The sequence below is a fragment of the Garra rufa genome, chromosome 9 (genome assembly GCF_049309525.1).
Source record: "Garra rufa chromosome 9, GarRuf1.0, whole genome shotgun sequence".
In the NCBI taxonomy this organism is placed as follows: domain Eukaryota; kingdom Metazoa; phylum Chordata; class Actinopteri; order Cypriniformes; family Cyprinidae; genus Garra; species Garra rufa.
This window is the reverse complement of record NC_133369.1, coordinates 51,448,545-51,466,840: the sequence shown is the minus strand read 5'-3', so window position 1 is coordinate 51,466,840 and position 18,296 is coordinate 51,448,545. Positions and strand designations below refer to the sequence as shown.

The following is an 18,296-nucleotide window of genomic DNA, read 5'->3' as shown; positions in this document are numbered from 1 at the left end:
CAAATAGTGCCCTATTTGAGGGTATAGGGGGCGATTTCGGATACAGCCTTTGACTCACTTTATTCACTGTCAATTCAGGCAAATCAAGGCTCTAATACGAAATTAATAATGAATGTTGCTTTTACCCTGATGAAAGGGAAATCAGCTTCTTCCTTTCACAAAAAACATTAAAAGCTTAGCCAAGATGGAGGAACAGCTAGCTGATCATAGCTGTTACAGGGATAACATTTTTTAGCAGCAGAGCTACTGCAAGCAATTTTTAGTTTTGGAAATCCATTTATCTTTGTTTATTTATCTTTGCTGAAACTTTCGCGTCTTTAGGAGAGCGCGGCTCATGGTTGCTTAGCAACGGCAGACGCCACTCTGCCACTCAAGTTACAGAGCGCTTTGGAAAGAAGGAGAAAGCGGCGCGTCTAGCGTTTTCCACGCGTTTTAAGGCGCGACATGTGAACGGTCCCTTACATTCGTAGTGTTTCCGCGAGTTGTGGCAACAACTGCCAGGCACTCCCGACAAAGCTCCTGTTTTTGGTCAGCAGCATCCTTTTTGTCTCAAATACTTCCATATGACCGACGTTGCGTTTCTTTTTGCGACCAAATCTTCCATTTCGGCGCTTTTCTCCCGTCCCGCGCTCATTTCGCCATGCGCACGCAGAGACTGCATGCATGAAGTAGGTGAAGCAAGAGTGCCGTTTTCTTCTCCAAAAATTAACCATGATTACAAACGTGATATTGATTTTTTTTTTTTACAACAGTTCAGTAGACAAGAATTAAGAGACTTACATTTTAGACACCCGTTTTTGCTCCATTTCGCCAACAAAAATCATTCCAAACACGGCCACAACACTGTTTTGTGTCTCTGAGCTACATGACTGTGTTTCCTTCCTGGATGATTCAACCGTTTAAATGATTCAGTTCAATCACAAATGTACAAAATGTCCTTGGTAATAAATTCCAGGGGGCAAATATTGCCCATTAATGCAGAAGTTAATTTCTGAGCGTGTTGTCTTCTTCCTGCTGATGCATGCTGGGAGGCTTTGATTTGCACTTTGAAGCTGGGCTGGCTGTAGATATACCTGTTTCAGTGGAATTTAGACCTAGACTTTGGTTTTCTGTATTTTGAATGTGTTTCAAATGCTTTTCTTTCATACTTCCTCTCACTCTCTTCTTTTTCTCTCTCCTTTCTCTTTTTTTGGACATCTCTTTCTTTCATTCCCTCAGTCTTCTGTGTTTTGGGTGCGTGCCTATTAGAGACCGGCACAGAAACACACACGTCTGTGTCTTTAGGGCATGTTGGCACACAGTGTTCTGCTGATTTGAGGTGTGAAGTCTCCTCATGTCAGAATCAGAGCTGTGGAGTGGAATAAGGGGGAAATGATGACAATATGAAGCTGAAAGAATGAAAGAAGAGATTTATTAATTTTCTTATGTTCATTTCTATCAGGGTTGTTTTTTTATTAAATTATAGTCACCATTTTGCCCTTCTTGTCAATCACTATGTATATAATATAATATGTAATTTTCTTTTTTTACTCATTTTGTTTTCTCAGCTTAGCTGTAAATGCTTTAGCTGTACAAATGTACAGATACATCGTAATGGCAAAAAGAATTAGAATAGGGTTAGAACGGCTAATTAAGGTAGTTATAGAGGTTATAAAAAGAGAAACAGAGGGAGTTTCTCCCTTATATAGAGATGGGGCTACTAGATGTAGATAGAGGTTACGAGAGGGAGAAAAAGAGGTAGCTTTGCTCTCTTTGCTTTCAAGGGATTCTGTTCTGACATGCTGCGACTTCACATATGCTTCCTCATTCCTGCAATCTTCTCCTCGCACACACTCACATACACATAAAGGCGCATATTTGTGCTGTGTAGATGTCTTTCTATAGACACAATTTTGCACACACAGCACAATTCACTGCTGTATCCTATTCTTTTTGGCTCAGATTATTCATTTAAAGCAACTAATTATACCAAAGTTTGCAGTATGAATTTAATGTATAAAGTAGGGCTGGGCGATATGGCAAAAAAAATTATCACGATAATTTTTTTCATATCAGTCAATATCAGTAATTATCACGATAAATGTCAAATCTTTATATCTATCAATTTTAAAGGCAGATTTTTACTCCTGAATGAAAGAAAAACCAGACAGTTAATTATTATTTATGGTTAATTGTCAGAACATGACAAATACTTTCCAAACAATGATCAATTGAGGTAGAACACAGATTAGAATATTACTAGTAAAATCATCATCAATAGAATACAATATTATTAATATTAATAGAATATATAAAACGTTTTTTATAAAAAAATAAGAACTGTAATATGATACAACACTTGTTACATGGCTCTGACTGTAAATGCAGAGTTAAAGTGATTTTTAAGTATATTTATCATTCAACAAAAATAAGAATAGACAAATCTTTTCAGCATGCCAATCCCTTTGTGCAGCTGATTTAACACATTTTGTAAAATGTTTTAGCTGTCTGGCAATATAAATAAAAAAATAATGGCTCAGGGCTCTACACTTACTTTTCTTGCTAGGCGCACATTCTAAACAATAATCAAAACTCTGATAAAAAATAAGCCTTCCTATTATGAGGTGATATTTGACTCCTCAAAGTGATTTACAGGGGAATTTAGTTTTTTATCTTTGTTTTTACCTTTTCATATGTTTAATGAGGCTCAGATGTGACATGAGTGCAGTCAAAATCATAAATTCATGTTGAGATTGTTTTAAATATAAATTTTTGAATACAGAAATATTAAAGATTTAAATAACTGAACAGATCTGCCAGCAGGTGGCGGTAAGGCACTGATTTAATTACTGAATCATATCATTCATTTGATTCGTTCGGACGGATGGTTCATTTGGGAATAAAGCAAGGGATTGTCTTTATGAATGGGAAATTGAATCATTTCACTAGATTCGTTTAAAAACGCACGTTTCATTCATAAACGAAACACCGCTGTGTTTGAATGGAGATGTGCGCAGTTGTGACTTGTTTCAGACTACTTTTGAAGATGAAATAGAGCAAAATCAGGCATAGTGTTGTAGTCTGTCAATGTAAGTCTTAATAATAACTTCTTGTTTATTTAACTGCTGTATTAGATCAATATTTCATTTACAAACTCCCTTAAAAATTATTAAAAGCTGTCACTCATCTTAGTTCGCGATATCACAAAGCTCTATTATAAACAACGACGCTGTCTATACTGCACAATCAGTCTCTTATTTACACTCTGTCTACACTTTATTTATGAAAGGATTTGTGAGATATGTCTGTGATACATTACTCAACGTTGCAAAAACACATAGAAACCTTTGAAGCTCCGCTGAGCGCAAACACAAATATGCTGATCGGGTCAGTCACACATGGTGCTCCTAAATATTTTTTTACAGTCGCACGTACTAATTTTTAGTCAGAAATGCGAGTGAAATGGTCGCACTGTAGAGCCCTGTGGCTGTAAACTAAATACCGCTCGCGGCATCCGAAAGTGCAGGCTGCAAAATGCCTGTGCAGCGTTACGCATAGTGCGTAAACATTATCGAGTTCTTATTGAACTGTCATTATCGTTTTATCGAGGAAAAAAAACAACAACAACAACTATATTGTGATAATTATTGTTATCGAATTATCGCCCAGCCCTAGTATAAAGATGGAACCATTAAATACTACAAAGATGGTTACTTTGCTGTTGCATGTAAAATCAAACCTGCATCTCCATTTTTTGTTCAATAAATGATCAAATAAATTATACTTTCTTGCACCATGAGTGCTTCACAATGGCAGTGGTGGACAGTAACGAAGTAGTTGTAATTCGTTACTGTACTTAAGTACATTTTTCAAGTATCTGTACTTTACTGGAGTAGTTTTATTTTGAGTAACTTTTACTTTTACTTCACTACATTCCAAAGCATAATATCGTACTTTTTACTCCACTACATTTAATAAAACATGTCGTTACTCCTTATAATATATTACGTGCTCCGAGACGCAGAAGCAGTGTCTGATTAATGAACAAACTGATTCTTTTCAATCGGTTCGCAAATCGCCACAAGCGATTCATTCACGAATTGGACTGATCCAATTGCAGCTGTTCAAACTCACTGATTCAAATGAGCCGTTTAGAGCGAGTCTCCAGTCATCTGAATTCACAAATAAGAACCGGGAGATTGTGAGCGCGCGCGACTGATGCTGCGAAAAGTAAGATATAATGTCGAGTTTTAGGATTAATTATTGCAACTGTCAGTTGTTTGCGAACTAAATCTCCTGTAAAGGGTGATGTATTTAAGCCCGCTGAAATGATTAAATGCAGACACATCATCAACATCGTCTCGTTTTAGGTAAAAAAACGAAACATTAAAATAACACAGATTAAATCAAATAACTCATAACGTTACACGTTCATATTCCTCGCTGCTGTAACCTCAACAGTTTTATTAAAATGCTACGCATTTAGCCCTATGTGACGTCTGTTTTTATATTGTTTATTAACGGTATACTTTTTTATATTGTTTGAATCAACTAGCCTAATATACAGAAATAAATGTTTATTCATAACCATACTGAAAATAAGTAAATATTGTTAGCTGATGCTAACTGTCTAGCTAACAAGCTTGCTGGTGCTAAGTTGAGGTAATTTTCAGATATGAAGTCCAAATATTTATAATCAACCATCTAGACAGATTACATCTGAGGGAAAAGAAAAGATGTGATGTTCAGATGGTAACTACAGAAATTATCAAAGTGGGAAGTGATGCCCTCTGGGGACATTTGGCCAGGGGTGTTTTTACACCACAGACAATGTTTGAGAAAAAAGAAAAATATTATGAAAATATAATTAAATTTTTCTTCCTAACTTCAGGCCTTATTCTAATAATTTATAACTGTGCCGTTCCGCAAAATAACAAGCTTTAAAACACTTTTCTTACTGGTGAAAATGAGATGGTTAAATCAGTTTTCTCTCAGGTAACGTTACAATGCAATGTAAGCTTCCCAGTGAACATTGTCAACGTAGACCATATCAACAACAAAAATCTATCTTGACTCCATATAGGCTAGTGGTTATTTTGGGAAAAACCAAGGCTTATAGTAGGATTATAAAAAATATATATGCTAATTATTATGCTAGCCTTTATAAAATTGCAAAATATGTCAGTACTTTTTTACTTAAGTACACAAAAAATGTAGTACTTTTGTACTTTCACTCAAGTAAAATGGAAAAAGGAGTACTTTTACTTTTACTGGAGTAATATTCTATTATACGTATCTGTACTTTTACTCAAGTACTTGATTTGTGTACTTCGTCCACCACTGCACAATGGTGATTATACCTTCACATTGATGATCATGAAACCTCAGTCAGACAAAAGCACAGATCAGCTGATCAGCCAAAAAGTGGTGGGCAAATTTTAGGAAGGTGTAATTAAATGTTTAATATAAAGCCCATTGATTTGCATGAGAGGTGTTAAGTTTGATATGTACCTGTCTGTATCTGAAGGCCTTGTCCCTTGCCCTCAGTCTTGAGAATCCACACACATACAGGGTCAGCATTGCGCCACCTGCTGGCTCTATCAACACATCTGTCAACATCAAGCTGGTTTCCTGATTATTTCCCATCTAATATCGAATAGTGTTTTGAATTATCAGGAGCAGGCTTGGTAATTAAAAGAATAGCTCACCTTAAAATTAAAATGTGCTGAAAATGTACTCAACTCAGGTCATCTAAGATGTAGATTCTTTCTTCATCACAACAGTTTTGGAGAAATTTAGCATATTTAGTGAATGGGTGCCGTCAGAATGTTTTTTCAAACAGCGGATAAATGCATCATAATAATCCACACGACTCCAGTTCAGCAATTAACATCTTATGAAGTCAAAAGCTTGATCTGTGCATATTTCTTCTATCTTCTTCACTGGGGAGTGCACTAATGGATACAGGACTATTCATTTTCTTTAAAGTTTAAACAACAATCTGGTTCTCTCTTAATATATTATTTGTTGTGTTTGCGATCATCTGTGTTTATACATTGCTTGTTTTGTTTGGGTTTCTATTGTTGTCATTGTTATACTTTTTTTTGTCTCCTGATCATTATTCAGCGTATGTATAATGCTTTACTGGTGAGTTTCCGTTGTGGAAACTAGTTGTATGATTGTTTTTTTTTTGCTGCAGGCTCCTTATGTATAACTAATTTGGCTCAAACACATTCAGTGGTTTGCTTCCACAGACAAGAACATTATTTGTTTACATTTTGTCTTTTTAAAAATGTTTTCTCTTCCTCTTAGCCATTACATAATCCCGCCACAGGCACATGAGAGATGGCATAATTGGCTGGGTTTGGTTTTAGTAAGAGATTAGCTACTAGCAGCATTAAAGGAGAAGTTCACTTCCAGAACAAAAATGTACAGATAATTTACTCACCCCCTCTTGTCATCCAAGATGTTCATGTCTTGCTTTCTTCAGTTGTGAAGAAATATTTTTTTGTTTATAGTGGACTTCTATGGTGCCCTCGAGTTTAAACCTCCAAAATGCAGTTTAAATGCAGCTTTAAAGGGCTCTAAACCATCTCAGCCAACGAAGAAGACCTTATCTAGCGAAACTAGTTCAAAACAGTTAGGGTAGGTCGAAAAACTCCCATCTCATTTTCTCCTCCAACTTCAAAATCGTCCTGCATCGCTGAAGAAGTACCTTCCAGTGTTTACAAAGTGAACGTGCAAAGAAGATCAAACGCTCTTTACAAAAAAAAAGGTAAAACAGCGATGTAGGATGATTTTGAAGTTAGAAAACAAAATGAGATGGGAGTTTTTTGGCCTACCCTACCTGTTTTGAACTGTTCAGTGCACACTAGTATTAATTAACGAGCCAAAGATAATTGAAGCATGGATTTTGTGGCATCGCCTCAGCACTCGTCATCACTGCTATGTGCCTGCTGGCCAAAGAAGCTTGAAATTTGTGTTCGTTATTGATAACTATAATCGTTTACTTTTGCACACATGCTATACACAACACAGACGGCCATTACTTAAATTTTCAGTACAGTTGTTGGTGAAGTAGGGCTGTCGCGGTTAAGGAATTTCCCTTGCGGTAATTTTGAGTGGCTCAGTAGCGCGGTATGCGGTATTACCGCCATATATATATATATATATATATATATAATTGTGTGTAGGCTGTTACAATGTAAGGTCATATTCAGAAATCAATAAACCGAAACCAAATCGCGTTGATACATGAAGTTAAGTAAACCGAAACCAAATCGCGTTGATACATGAAGTGAAGTAAACAGTACTTACATAGAAACCTAGCCAGAAAGAAATGCAAATTTTGAAGAAAAATGTCAGACATATTTAGAGGCTTTGCATCTGAAATCTTCATACATACAACAGTTAGCGCGCACCCTCCAGTCTGACTGGACAAGAGACTTTCTGTCAGTATTTCACCTGCGTGTTCTAGGCTAGCTGTCAGTCAGTGCAGTTTCATTTTTACGCCACAAGATGGAGGCAAGAGACTATTATCTTTGAGTAAGTCTTTAAACCGTTCATTCAACTACACGTTCAAAAACGCTTATTTATTCAAAGAGAGACGTAATGAAACACGAAGTTGAAATCATTTTAACTTTGATCGTCACTTTTAAAGGCTCAGCTGACCAGCAGAGCATCGATGTTAAGACAGAGATTTCACTTTCCTTGGACATGACAAGCTAGTTTCACATACATGCCTGACTCGGTCTGAAAGACAGACGCAGGTAATCGCACAAGCTCAGTCGATCTCTCTCTCATTCGCTGTCTGTTTAGGCTTGTTAAGTGCATATCTACTGAGCCTCATAATAGACACATTATGTAATCATTAATAACTTATTATTAATTTAATATTCAGCACACAGGCATTAAGTGAGAAGGGCAAATCCTTAGGAAAAAAGAAAACAGGCAAATATCGCGGTTGCTGCGGTTGTTGCATTCCTCTGCGGTTATGCACGTCAATAGCGCGGTATTGCGATATTGCGGTTATCGCGACAGCCCTATGGTGAAGTCTTGTGTATGAAGTTGTTACCGTTGTGATCACATCCTTAATTTTAGGACATCAGTGTAGGTTCTCCATGTTTCTTTCTCTCTCTTTGACCTTAAAAGTCCAAGTTTGATCACACCAGTCGATTAGCATTTGTTTGTTGGGCTTAGGCCGAATCTCTAATCTGATGACATTATCCTCTGTGGCTTAAACTGTTAAGTGACATCCATGTTCACCATGCACACATTCATGTGAGCTACCTTGTTTCAGAGGGTGCAGTGATGCATGCTGGGATTCTTTGGCTTTGGAAGCTCGGACTAGACTGGATCACTTCACTTGCATTATAATTTGATAAAAATAGAGAGCTTTCTCTCTCACAAATTTACTCTAATGTGCTTAGTCATAATTAAATTACCCATGGGGCTGTTGTGTAACAGTTTTGATTGAATGACAAGCCCTAGAGTTCATTGTTTGGACAATTATTCACTTCCTCCATCTCTCTTTCTCTCCCTCTCTTTTTAGTTTTTTGTAGGACTAGAGTTTTTTTTTTTAATCAATGCTTTTTGTTCTATTGTGTCATATTCCTCCTCATCCAGGTTGTTTTGTTTTTATGCCTTTAATCTCGAGAGGCCTGGTTGTAAAGTAAGTGTGAGTTCAGGTGTGTGTTCAGGGCCTGGAATGTGGTTGTGCTGGTTCTTCTATAAATAAGTTTCAGGTTTGAAGTCTCTCTCCCTCTAATCTAGCCTCTCTGTTTCCCTGTCTGACTGTGACTTTATCTATTGTTCTAGTCTCATAGTCCCTCATGAAGAAAATACTATTCTAATCAGTTCCTGTGAGCAGTAGGGATGCATCGATAGTTTGGCTGCCACAGATGCCATAAAACCACATTTTTGGTTTTCGTTCAAACGAGAAAATATGACAAAAATCTGGAAAAACTGAAACTTTAACAGGTTTGATTACAGGAACTTTGACATGGCGAAAAATTAGTGTGCATTTGTGAGATATCTCATGTAATACATGTATAATACAAGTATGATATGCAGTTTTCTTAATAGTTGTTCATTTATAGGGATGCACCCAAATGGAAATTCTTGGCTGAAGCCGAACAAAATTAAACAGTGGGCCAAAGGCAATTTTTCTCCCCATGTATTCTGCCAGTTTTTTTCACCATTGCATAAATTAGATAGCCAAAATGTGCTTTTTACAGTTTTGTCTTGCTTTTCAAAAAAAGAAAATCAATTACAAAATAACAATTTAAAAAATTTACTTAACACTGAACATTTTTAAAATTATATTCATTAAAATTAATGAGTTAGTAAAATAATTGGCCATTTCTAATACCCCTTCTTTAATCAGGCATGTGTTTTTTAATGTACAAATTAATGCAGCATTGCTGAGCAAATAAGAATGTTAAAATAAATGTATTTTTGTCTTAATTTTACTTACTTTTTTATTTTATTTTACGGACAATTGTAAAATTACAATGCTAACATTTTTGAATGTCTTTTATTTTGATGGAAACCCACAAGAAGACCCCAGTACTACTTGTTGCTGACAGAATACATACAATTTGTGTTAGACAACATAACGCTCTGTGCTTTTTTTAACTGAATACTTTTTTTAAAAACTTATTTTTACTATTTAAAATAACTGTTTTCTATTTAAATATGTTTTAAAATGTAACTTACTCCTGTAATCAAAGCTATGTTTTCAGTAGCCATTACTTCAGTGTCACACGATCCTTCAGAAATCATTCTAATATTCTGGTTTGCTGTTCAAGAAACATTTATATACATGTATAGAAAGATAAATGGTGTTCTTCTGCACTTTCTGTTCATCAAATAAACCTGAAAAATTCTACTCAGCTATTTTCAACATGATAAAAATAAATGTTTTTTAAGCAGCAAATCAGAATATTAGAATGATTTCTGAAGGATCATGTAATGCTAAAATTCAGCTTTTAAAATCACAGAAATAAATTACATTTAAAAATATATTCAAGTTATTTTTAAATAGTAAAAATATTTCAAAACTGTTTTTGCTTTTCTTTGGATCAAATAAATGCAGGCTTGGTGAGCAGAAGAGACTTTTAAAAAATATTGAAAATCTTTTGACTGGTAGTAAAAAGTTAATCAAATTAAACTCAACTTTTTGGACCTTGTGTGTTTCTGTGTCTAGTTTTTTATTTAAGGAGGTGACTTATTTGGACCTATTTGCTCCTTATTCCAGATCTGGTAAAAACTCTTCCTTGGCCCACAAAACCCCTGTGTTGTTGCGTTGCATTTAATTTGTATAGTAAACTATGGTGTTGGATATCTTTAAATTCTTTGAAATTACTTTCTTTGTGAACCTTTTCGTGATTTTAGTTTTACTTCGATTATTTGTGCTATTAAACCTCAACCGTTTCTAATGAGGATTTGCCTCTCTCTTCTAATGCAGACTTTAGGTTCGGGGCAGGACAGGCCTGACTCTCCTGTCTACACAAACCTGCAGGAACTGAAGATCTCACAGTCCTGCACACCTCCACTGCCATCCTCCTCTCCGCTTCACACCAATGGCGACTGGGAGACTCACAGAGACCATAATGGCAGACACTTCTACTACAACCGCAGCACGCAGGAGAGGACCTGGAAACCCCCACGGGCACGGGACAGCCTCTCCAGGAAAGAGGAGAAGCAAGACATGACTGACACTGAGGTACACACAACAGATTAGACACAAAACAACAAACGGTGATGCATGCATGCACAAACACACAAGCATGTATTGTCACGTTTGTATGTCCTATGTGGCTTACAATGGGGAAGAACAATTTCATAAGGGACTAAATATCCATTGTGGTTGTGGGGAATGCATGATGGGATAGCTAAACTCTTTTGCAACCTGAGCTCTGTATTTATATGCATGCAAAGCCTTCTGGGTATTTGATTTTTTTCTGGTAGGTGAAGGGTTAGTTGTGACTGACTGGTGATTTATTTCTCATCTCTCTCTTTTTTTCTTGTCTGCCTCTCTGAATCAACTCTTCTACTTTGTTTCTCTCTATATTTCTTCTTGTCTTGCTTTTGGGTGATTGGCTGGGTGAAGGTTCTGTCATCAGAGGAAAACTGTCTGAGCAGCCAATCAGACAGCCAGTACGGTTCGCCCCCTAGAGGCTGGTCTGAGGAAATGGATGAGCATGGACACACTCTCTATGTGTCTGATTATACTAATGAGAAGGTACAAAGACAAACTGAGTCTCTTGCTGCATGGTTGATAATTTTTGTTTTACTAAGCTCACAAATGAAGAAACTACTAACTTTTTTTCATCAACAACCGGCTTTTTTATTGTTTATTATATGGCCACACTTGTTTTTCCTCATTTGTATGGTTAACATACTGTAAGACTTGTTATAACAATTGGTTCTGTGCATCTAGAGATGATCACAGTGGTTGAAAAATCGACTAGTCAGCTTTTTTTGGCTTGCAATAAGCTGTGAATTAGTTGTTACTGTTCATTTTTTTTTAGTCTATCCCCTTTAACTTATTGCTATTACAGCCCTCACTGTTTTTCAACCCCTTATCGTTAAGTTTTAAAAACATGCACATAGCTGTTTTTGAATGTGTTTTTGAGCCACCTTTTTACTGTCTCCGACAAATGACAGTTCATGCCTAGTGGAGAGTAAGTAGTATGGGAGCTGTGTTGAAAAATGTGCATGTTAGATTTCATATCCAATTTGAGCAAATAATTTTCAATAGGAAGTGAAATGTACTTGAATGTTGGAGATATTGGAATGGTGGCTTTAGATACAGTTGAGGTCAAAAGTTTACATACACCTTGCAGAATCTGCAAGATGTTAAGTATTTTACCAATATAAGAGGGATAATACAAAATGCATGTTATTTTTAATTTAGTACTGACCTGAATAAGATATTTCACGTAAAAGATGTTTATATATAGTGGACGAAAAGATTTATAAAAATGACCGTCTTCAAAAGTTTACATACACTTGATTCTTAATACTGTGTTGTTACCTAAATGATCCACAGCTGTTTTTTTTTTTTTTTTTTTGTTTAGTGATAGTTGTTCATGAGTCCCTTGTTTGTCCTCAGCAGTTAAACTGCCTGCTGTTCTTTAGAAAAAACCTTCAGGTCCCACAAATACTTTGGTTTTTCAGCATTTTTGTTTATTTGAACCCTTTTCAACAATGACTGTATGATTTTGAGATCCATCATTTCACACTGAGGACAACTGAGGACTCATATGCAACTATTACAGAAGCTCAAAAACTCACTGATGCTTCAGAAGGAAAAATTATGCATTAAGAGCCAGGGGTGTAAACTTTTGAACAGAATGAAGATGTCCTAAACAGTTAAACTGCCCATATAAATTTAGACCTTTCTGAATGACATGGGCAGTTTAACTGTTTAGGACAAACAAGGGACTCATAAACAATGATTACTAAACAAAAAAACACTGTGGATCATTTAGGTAACAGCACAGTATTAAAAAATTAATACTTTAGTATTAATACTAAACTTTTGAATCGGGTCATTTTTGTAAATTCAACTAATGCTTTCTTTTGCAGACTGTATGTAAAGATCTTTTGTAACATAACTTATTCAGGTCAGTACTAAATAAAAAATAACATGCAATTTAATAAAATAAAATAATTAACATTTTTTAGACTCTGCAAGGTATGTAAACTTTTGACCTCAATTGTATGCTTTTGTGTGAGAAATGCATCTGGTTGGATTTTGGTGAACCCGAAACCTGCTTTAGAGAGCTTCCTTCAGACCGATCAGTCTAGTAGTTGTTCAGGCAACTAATTGATTTTGAAGGTGTCATTTTGCAAATCATGTCTGTGTGTGTTGTGTATATGCATATAGTGGTTGAGACACACAGACGAGCGAGGCCGGCTGTATTACTACAGTGCAGATGGCTCCAGATCTGAGTGGGAGCTTCCTAAAATCGGTCTTAAATCACAGGTGAGACTGACAACAGATTCTGGTGCTTATCAGCATTAAAAATATCTAGTCAGGAAGTCTCGAAAATCCCTTTCAATTTGGTTTATTAAAACCTACTAATCCCAGGGTTCGTACGGGTGCTTGAATTCCTTGAAAATGCTTGAATTTTAATGTAGTGTTTTCAAGGTTTGAAAAATGCTTGGATTTTGGATGAAGTGCTTGAAAGTGCTTGAATATGCAGTTTCATATTAATTCGCTTTCATACTAAATAGTTATTTTTTGTTATGCTTATAATATGTAAAAGAAAGAAAAGAAAAAAACAGCTCCGCTCGAGTGTGCACGTGAGGCTGTAGTGTGATCTGCCGGTCTTTCTTGCTGCGCGCCCTCTGATGGAACAGAGCGGTAGATAAAACATGCCAGTTATCAAGAGGTTGTTGCATCAGTCCTTGATGGCTTTAAAACGACAAATAAGAATTATGTTTAAAACGAGAATTTGGGGATCGCAAAATTGCCAGCCCGATGTCCCGGGCTATTGTGTTTTCCAGTCGGGCTGCTAGAATGTTTCACCGGACTATCTTAAAGTAGAGGGCTCGTGCTAGTCATTACAAACTCATCAATTTAGCCTTATCAAAGTTAAGGCCATACAAAGTTTTAAATGTATTAAATAATATAAGAAAAGGCTTAATTATAAGTTTAAGAGTTAGGGACGGAAATACGAGAATCGCGATAGGGCTGGATAAAACTTCAAATGGGAATGATGTCATACTGAATAAACATACACACTGCACGTTTCAAAGTCAAAACGCGGCACGGATGTCTTTATATGAATGTATCTGAAGGGAACCGACTGTCCTCAGAAACGTGTCGTTGGCTTTTTCATTTCATGTCTGATAAAACTGCGTTAATGCTGATTTGTGTACAGCCGTTACTAGGAAATAGGGATGGGCATATCGATCCTAAAGTATCGATATATCGATACTGATGCGAGTATCGAAAGTATCGATACTCAAATTAAAAATATCGATACTAAGGCGTGTTTTATTTACCAGTGATTGTTTATTTAACAAAAAGCAAGGCGTACAATGTGCATTGAATTGGACGTATAACCTATGTTAGGGAATAACTGTGCATGATATAACAATTTTCCTACTCATCTGAACGCACGCAAATGTTGCAAGACAGAACCAATCAATCACAGAGAGCACTCACTCCCTTCAGACAGTGCATTCAAATAGGGCTGCATTTCCCAAAAGTATCATAAGAAAGCATTGATGCTTTTGGGAAACGGCAGCCCAGAACAATGCTTATCAGAGGACAGAAAATAAAAACATGTTTAAGCTATTTCACAAAAAAACAAACTGAAATTGTAGCCTACATAATTTGTGCAATTACATTTCTTTAAATTAAAGGTTGTATCAGCGATTTCTAGCCTGAAACATAAAGTGTCAAATTCAGCTGACCTTTCATCACGATCCGCTCGCTGCCTGCCCCATAAATTGTCATATCTCTATTGGCATATCTCGGACCCTAGGCTGACCAGAGAGACGCGTTTTTTTCACAGACAATTTATGGGGCAGGCAGCGAGCGGATCGTGAAGAAAGGTCAGCTGAAATTGACACTTTATGTTTTAGGCTAGAAATCGCTGATACAACCTTTAACACTTAAAGTTCATTGATCATGTTTTGTATATAAATTATACACTGTCAGAATAAAAATTTTGTATTTTATGTGTGCAACAGCCTGTCACTGGCAGCCCCTTATGTAGTTAGTTACCACTACAAGTAAACATATTTTAACCACGTGTAAAAAAAAAAAAAAAAAATGTTAATTGGTTGCATATGAAATGTTAAAATGCATTTCAAATATAATGTTAAGGGTATAATTACATATTTTACTCTTATTAATTTAATAAATGTAATAATTTAAAAGTTAAGTTTAGAAGTATTGTATCGGTATCGATATCGATGATACTGGCCTTAAAAGTATCGGTATCGTATTGAAAACAAAATAAGTGGTATCGCCCATCCCTACTAGGAAACCGTAGAATTTCAGCACTCCTAAAGCGCCCCCTCGTGGCAGGGAATGAATTTGCGAATATTCAGCTGTTTAGTAGAGAAGCTTTCTGCAGGCTGCAGACAGGTGCACTTGGTTTAGTAAGATTATTACAAATATTGGCCCATTTTTTTATGCAGCAAACACATAAGAGTTGTAAATGTAAAAGTTATGTGCTTTCTAAAAATATAAACAATTAAGACAGTAATATTTATGTTTTAAATAAATTATACTTGATTTATCCATTTTAAAGGTATAAAGGCTGAAATGCCATTGTATAAGATGTTTTGTTTTTGTGAAAATCTGAATTATAAATCATGTCATTTTATGGCTTAATGTTACTGTACATTGTTCAACCCCACTACGGTGTTCATTTTACTTGTGTAGCTCATAAAAAGGGTCATAAATTGCCTTAAATTGATATTTAAAAATTCTGCAGATACACTGTAAATAATGAAAAAAAAAAATACCTTGATATTTGTGAATAGAAAATCAGATAGAAGTCTAAATGTCAATCAAAAATATTTTCAATGTTTAAAAAATGGTCTTTTTTCATTTGGGCCAGTTAAATTGTATTATTAATTTTATATTGTCTTTTTGACTACCTTTTAGTACTTTTAGGCTGAAATGTGAAATGTATTTGTGAAAATCCTTCCAAGTTTTAGAAAGTTTTCAAGTTTTAGAATTTTAGTTTATCATATTTTTTTTTACAGTCATTTTATAGCAGTCATTAATGTGTTACCATAGACATTGCCCTACTCCACTCATACAGTATTACTTTTATTTGTGCAGGTCTTAAAAAGCCTTTAAATTTTATTTTTAAAATACTACAGATACTCAGTAAATTATATTAATTATATATTTTAAATTATATAATTTGTATACTGAATGGTGACTATTAATATGGGGCAATGTTATATGCAATCTAGACAGTTGTTTTTTAATAGCACAATAACATCTGATTTAAAATTAAGAACTCATGTATGTGAATAAGTAATTTACCACAGTGCTGGAAAATCTTGAAAATGCACCTTGAAAGTGCTTGAAAAGTGCTTGAATTTTACTTTGGAAAAGGTGTAAGAACCCTGTAATCCTGGTTTCAGTGCCCCGTGCAGTGCTTAATTGAAAGTGTGCGTCTGTGTGTGCATGTACACGTTTTGAGAGTATTTCAATTTGTTTTCCTGACATACCTCATTACCAGTCCTAATAATCTTGCCACTTCTTGTTCCACCTATTTTAGTCTAACCACACACCTCTGCTACCAGGAGATGCACAGAAAACTCGTAGTCTTGACCGGAGACTGCCCGATTCCATTCCTATCAGGACGAGACACAGTAGTGTATATTTACACGAGTCCAATGACAAGGTACACATGCATGTACATACAAACTAAGAGAGAAAAAAGGGACATCATACTGTTGCACAGGAGACAATGACAACATGCATAAAACTACTCAAGTGCAAATGGCATGCTTAATGAAACAAATAATCAAAATTGTTAGATGTGAGATGTAAGATAGTTTCAATTTTCATTTAGTGATTAAACTATTATTTTTCTCTTTCAGTGATTTGTTTTACTCAGTACTTAAGCTGATATTTTAGTTTATCTATCTGCTGCTACTTCTACAAGTTACTATACAAGTTACTATAAGCTTCTAACATAGTTCTGCTGGTAATATCAGTATTTATTTTTATTATTTATTTAATAATTTAAACCTGCAGTCCATAACTTTTTTTGTGTTCAAAATGTACACAATTTATATAATAAGTGAGTACGTCATGAAGCCATTTTCCAAACCATTTGGCTTATCATGAATCACTATGGTTTACTACGTTTTTTGTTTTTATTTATCTAGGGCTTTTTTCAGACTGTTTTCAGACTGTTTTAGAAGTAGCTCTGACCACAATGTTCTTCCGCAAGACGCGTGCAGTTTAGTTTATTAACCACTGAACTGTTTCTGGAGTGCCAAAATTTATGGACTGCAGCTTTAAATACATTAAAAGGTTGACTATATAGATTATGATTTAAATAATTCATTAGGTATTGTGTCATCATGAAACTACTTAGAGGTGATTATATTTACAAGCACTTAGGGCTGCACGATTAATCGCACGATGTTGTGAGGCGCATTTAGTCAATGAAGCCGGTACTTTGATAAGTAGTAAATCTCCATCACGTGCGTTCAGCTGGAGCGGCAATTAATACACAGAGACGTAAATCACTGACAAGCTACACCAAATCGTGCTCTGAACGCAGCTGAACGCACCTGATGGAGATTTACTACTTATCAAAGTACCGGCTTCATTGACTAAACACGCCTCACAACATTGTGCGATTAATCGGAAGCCCTACAAGCATTTTCAAATGCTTTTCTGGTTGAACATAGTTCTTATGGTTTTAGTGATGTAATGACTCCCATCCTGATTTGGGTGATGATGCTTACATGTACTTTATGTTTGACTGAAGTTGAAACAGAAATCCGTCAAGGACCGGCGATCCTTACTCCCGCACCGCAAAAGCACCTTCCGCTCTCACCCTTATAGGCTACAAGTCAGTGTTGCCCCACCCCTTTATCCTAGCAACCAATCACGTCGTCTGAGATGATGCATGCATTGCACACTTTCATCATTGCAACTCATGTCAGTAGAGACAGTGATTTCTGCACAAATCTAGTACAATATGTGTTCAAACTGCATGAGAAAAGAATCATTCACCATTAAATTTCACCTGTCATCATGTACACACACTTATGTTTCTCACAACCTTGAGATTTTTTTTTTATCTTCAGTGGATGGTTTTAAGCGCCATAAAAGCTTATTTTTGAATGAACTCTTTAATGATTAGAGAAATGCTTTACACTTGTGTGATTAATCACATGCTTTGAATAAATGATCAGTAAGTCCTGTCTGGGTTTAGAATGGGTTTTTACTTTTAAAGGGGTCATCGGATGCCCATTTTCCCAAGTTCATATGATTCTTTAGGTCTTAATGAAAAGTCTCTAATATACTTTGGTTAAAAAATTCTCAATAGTAGTGTAAAAAAACACCCTTCTAGTTTGTCAAAATCAGCTCTGCAAAATATCAGCTCATTTTATCGCATGGGCCCTTTAAATGTAAATCAGCTTTGCTTAGGGAGTTAGAGCTGTAATGTTTACTTTAGCCACATTTAGCTGCGTTTATCAGTGAAACTTGCCAACAAGCACATTATTAAGAAAGACCGTTTGCAAAGATGCATAAAAAACCCTTATACTCACTTCTGCTGTGCCTGAAGCTGCATCACAAATGATTCACA

General features: G+C 35.7%; 1 protein-coding gene across 3 annotated transcripts in view; it reads left to right on the top strand.

Moving 5' to 3' along the window:
• arhgap12a (Rho GTPase activating protein 12a) overlaps positions 1–18,296 on the top strand; it is a 52,938-nt gene that overhangs the window by 22,627 nt on the left and 12,015 nt on the right. For 2 of the 3 annotated variants that reach the window (XM_073847385.1, XM_073847384.1), the window contains exons 3-7: positions 10,448–10,705; positions 11,093–11,224; positions 12,875–12,973; positions 16,245–16,370; positions 17,472–17,555. In XM_073847385.1, the coding sequence (XP_073703486.1) occupies positions 10,448–10,705; positions 11,093–11,224; positions 12,875–12,973; positions 16,245–16,370; positions 17,472–17,555 (699 nt within the window). The remainder of the gene's footprint in view (positions 1–10,447; positions 10,706–11,092; positions 11,225–12,874; positions 12,974–16,244; positions 16,371–17,471; positions 17,556–18,296) is intronic. The other variant, XM_073847386.1, reaches the window with a different exon arrangement.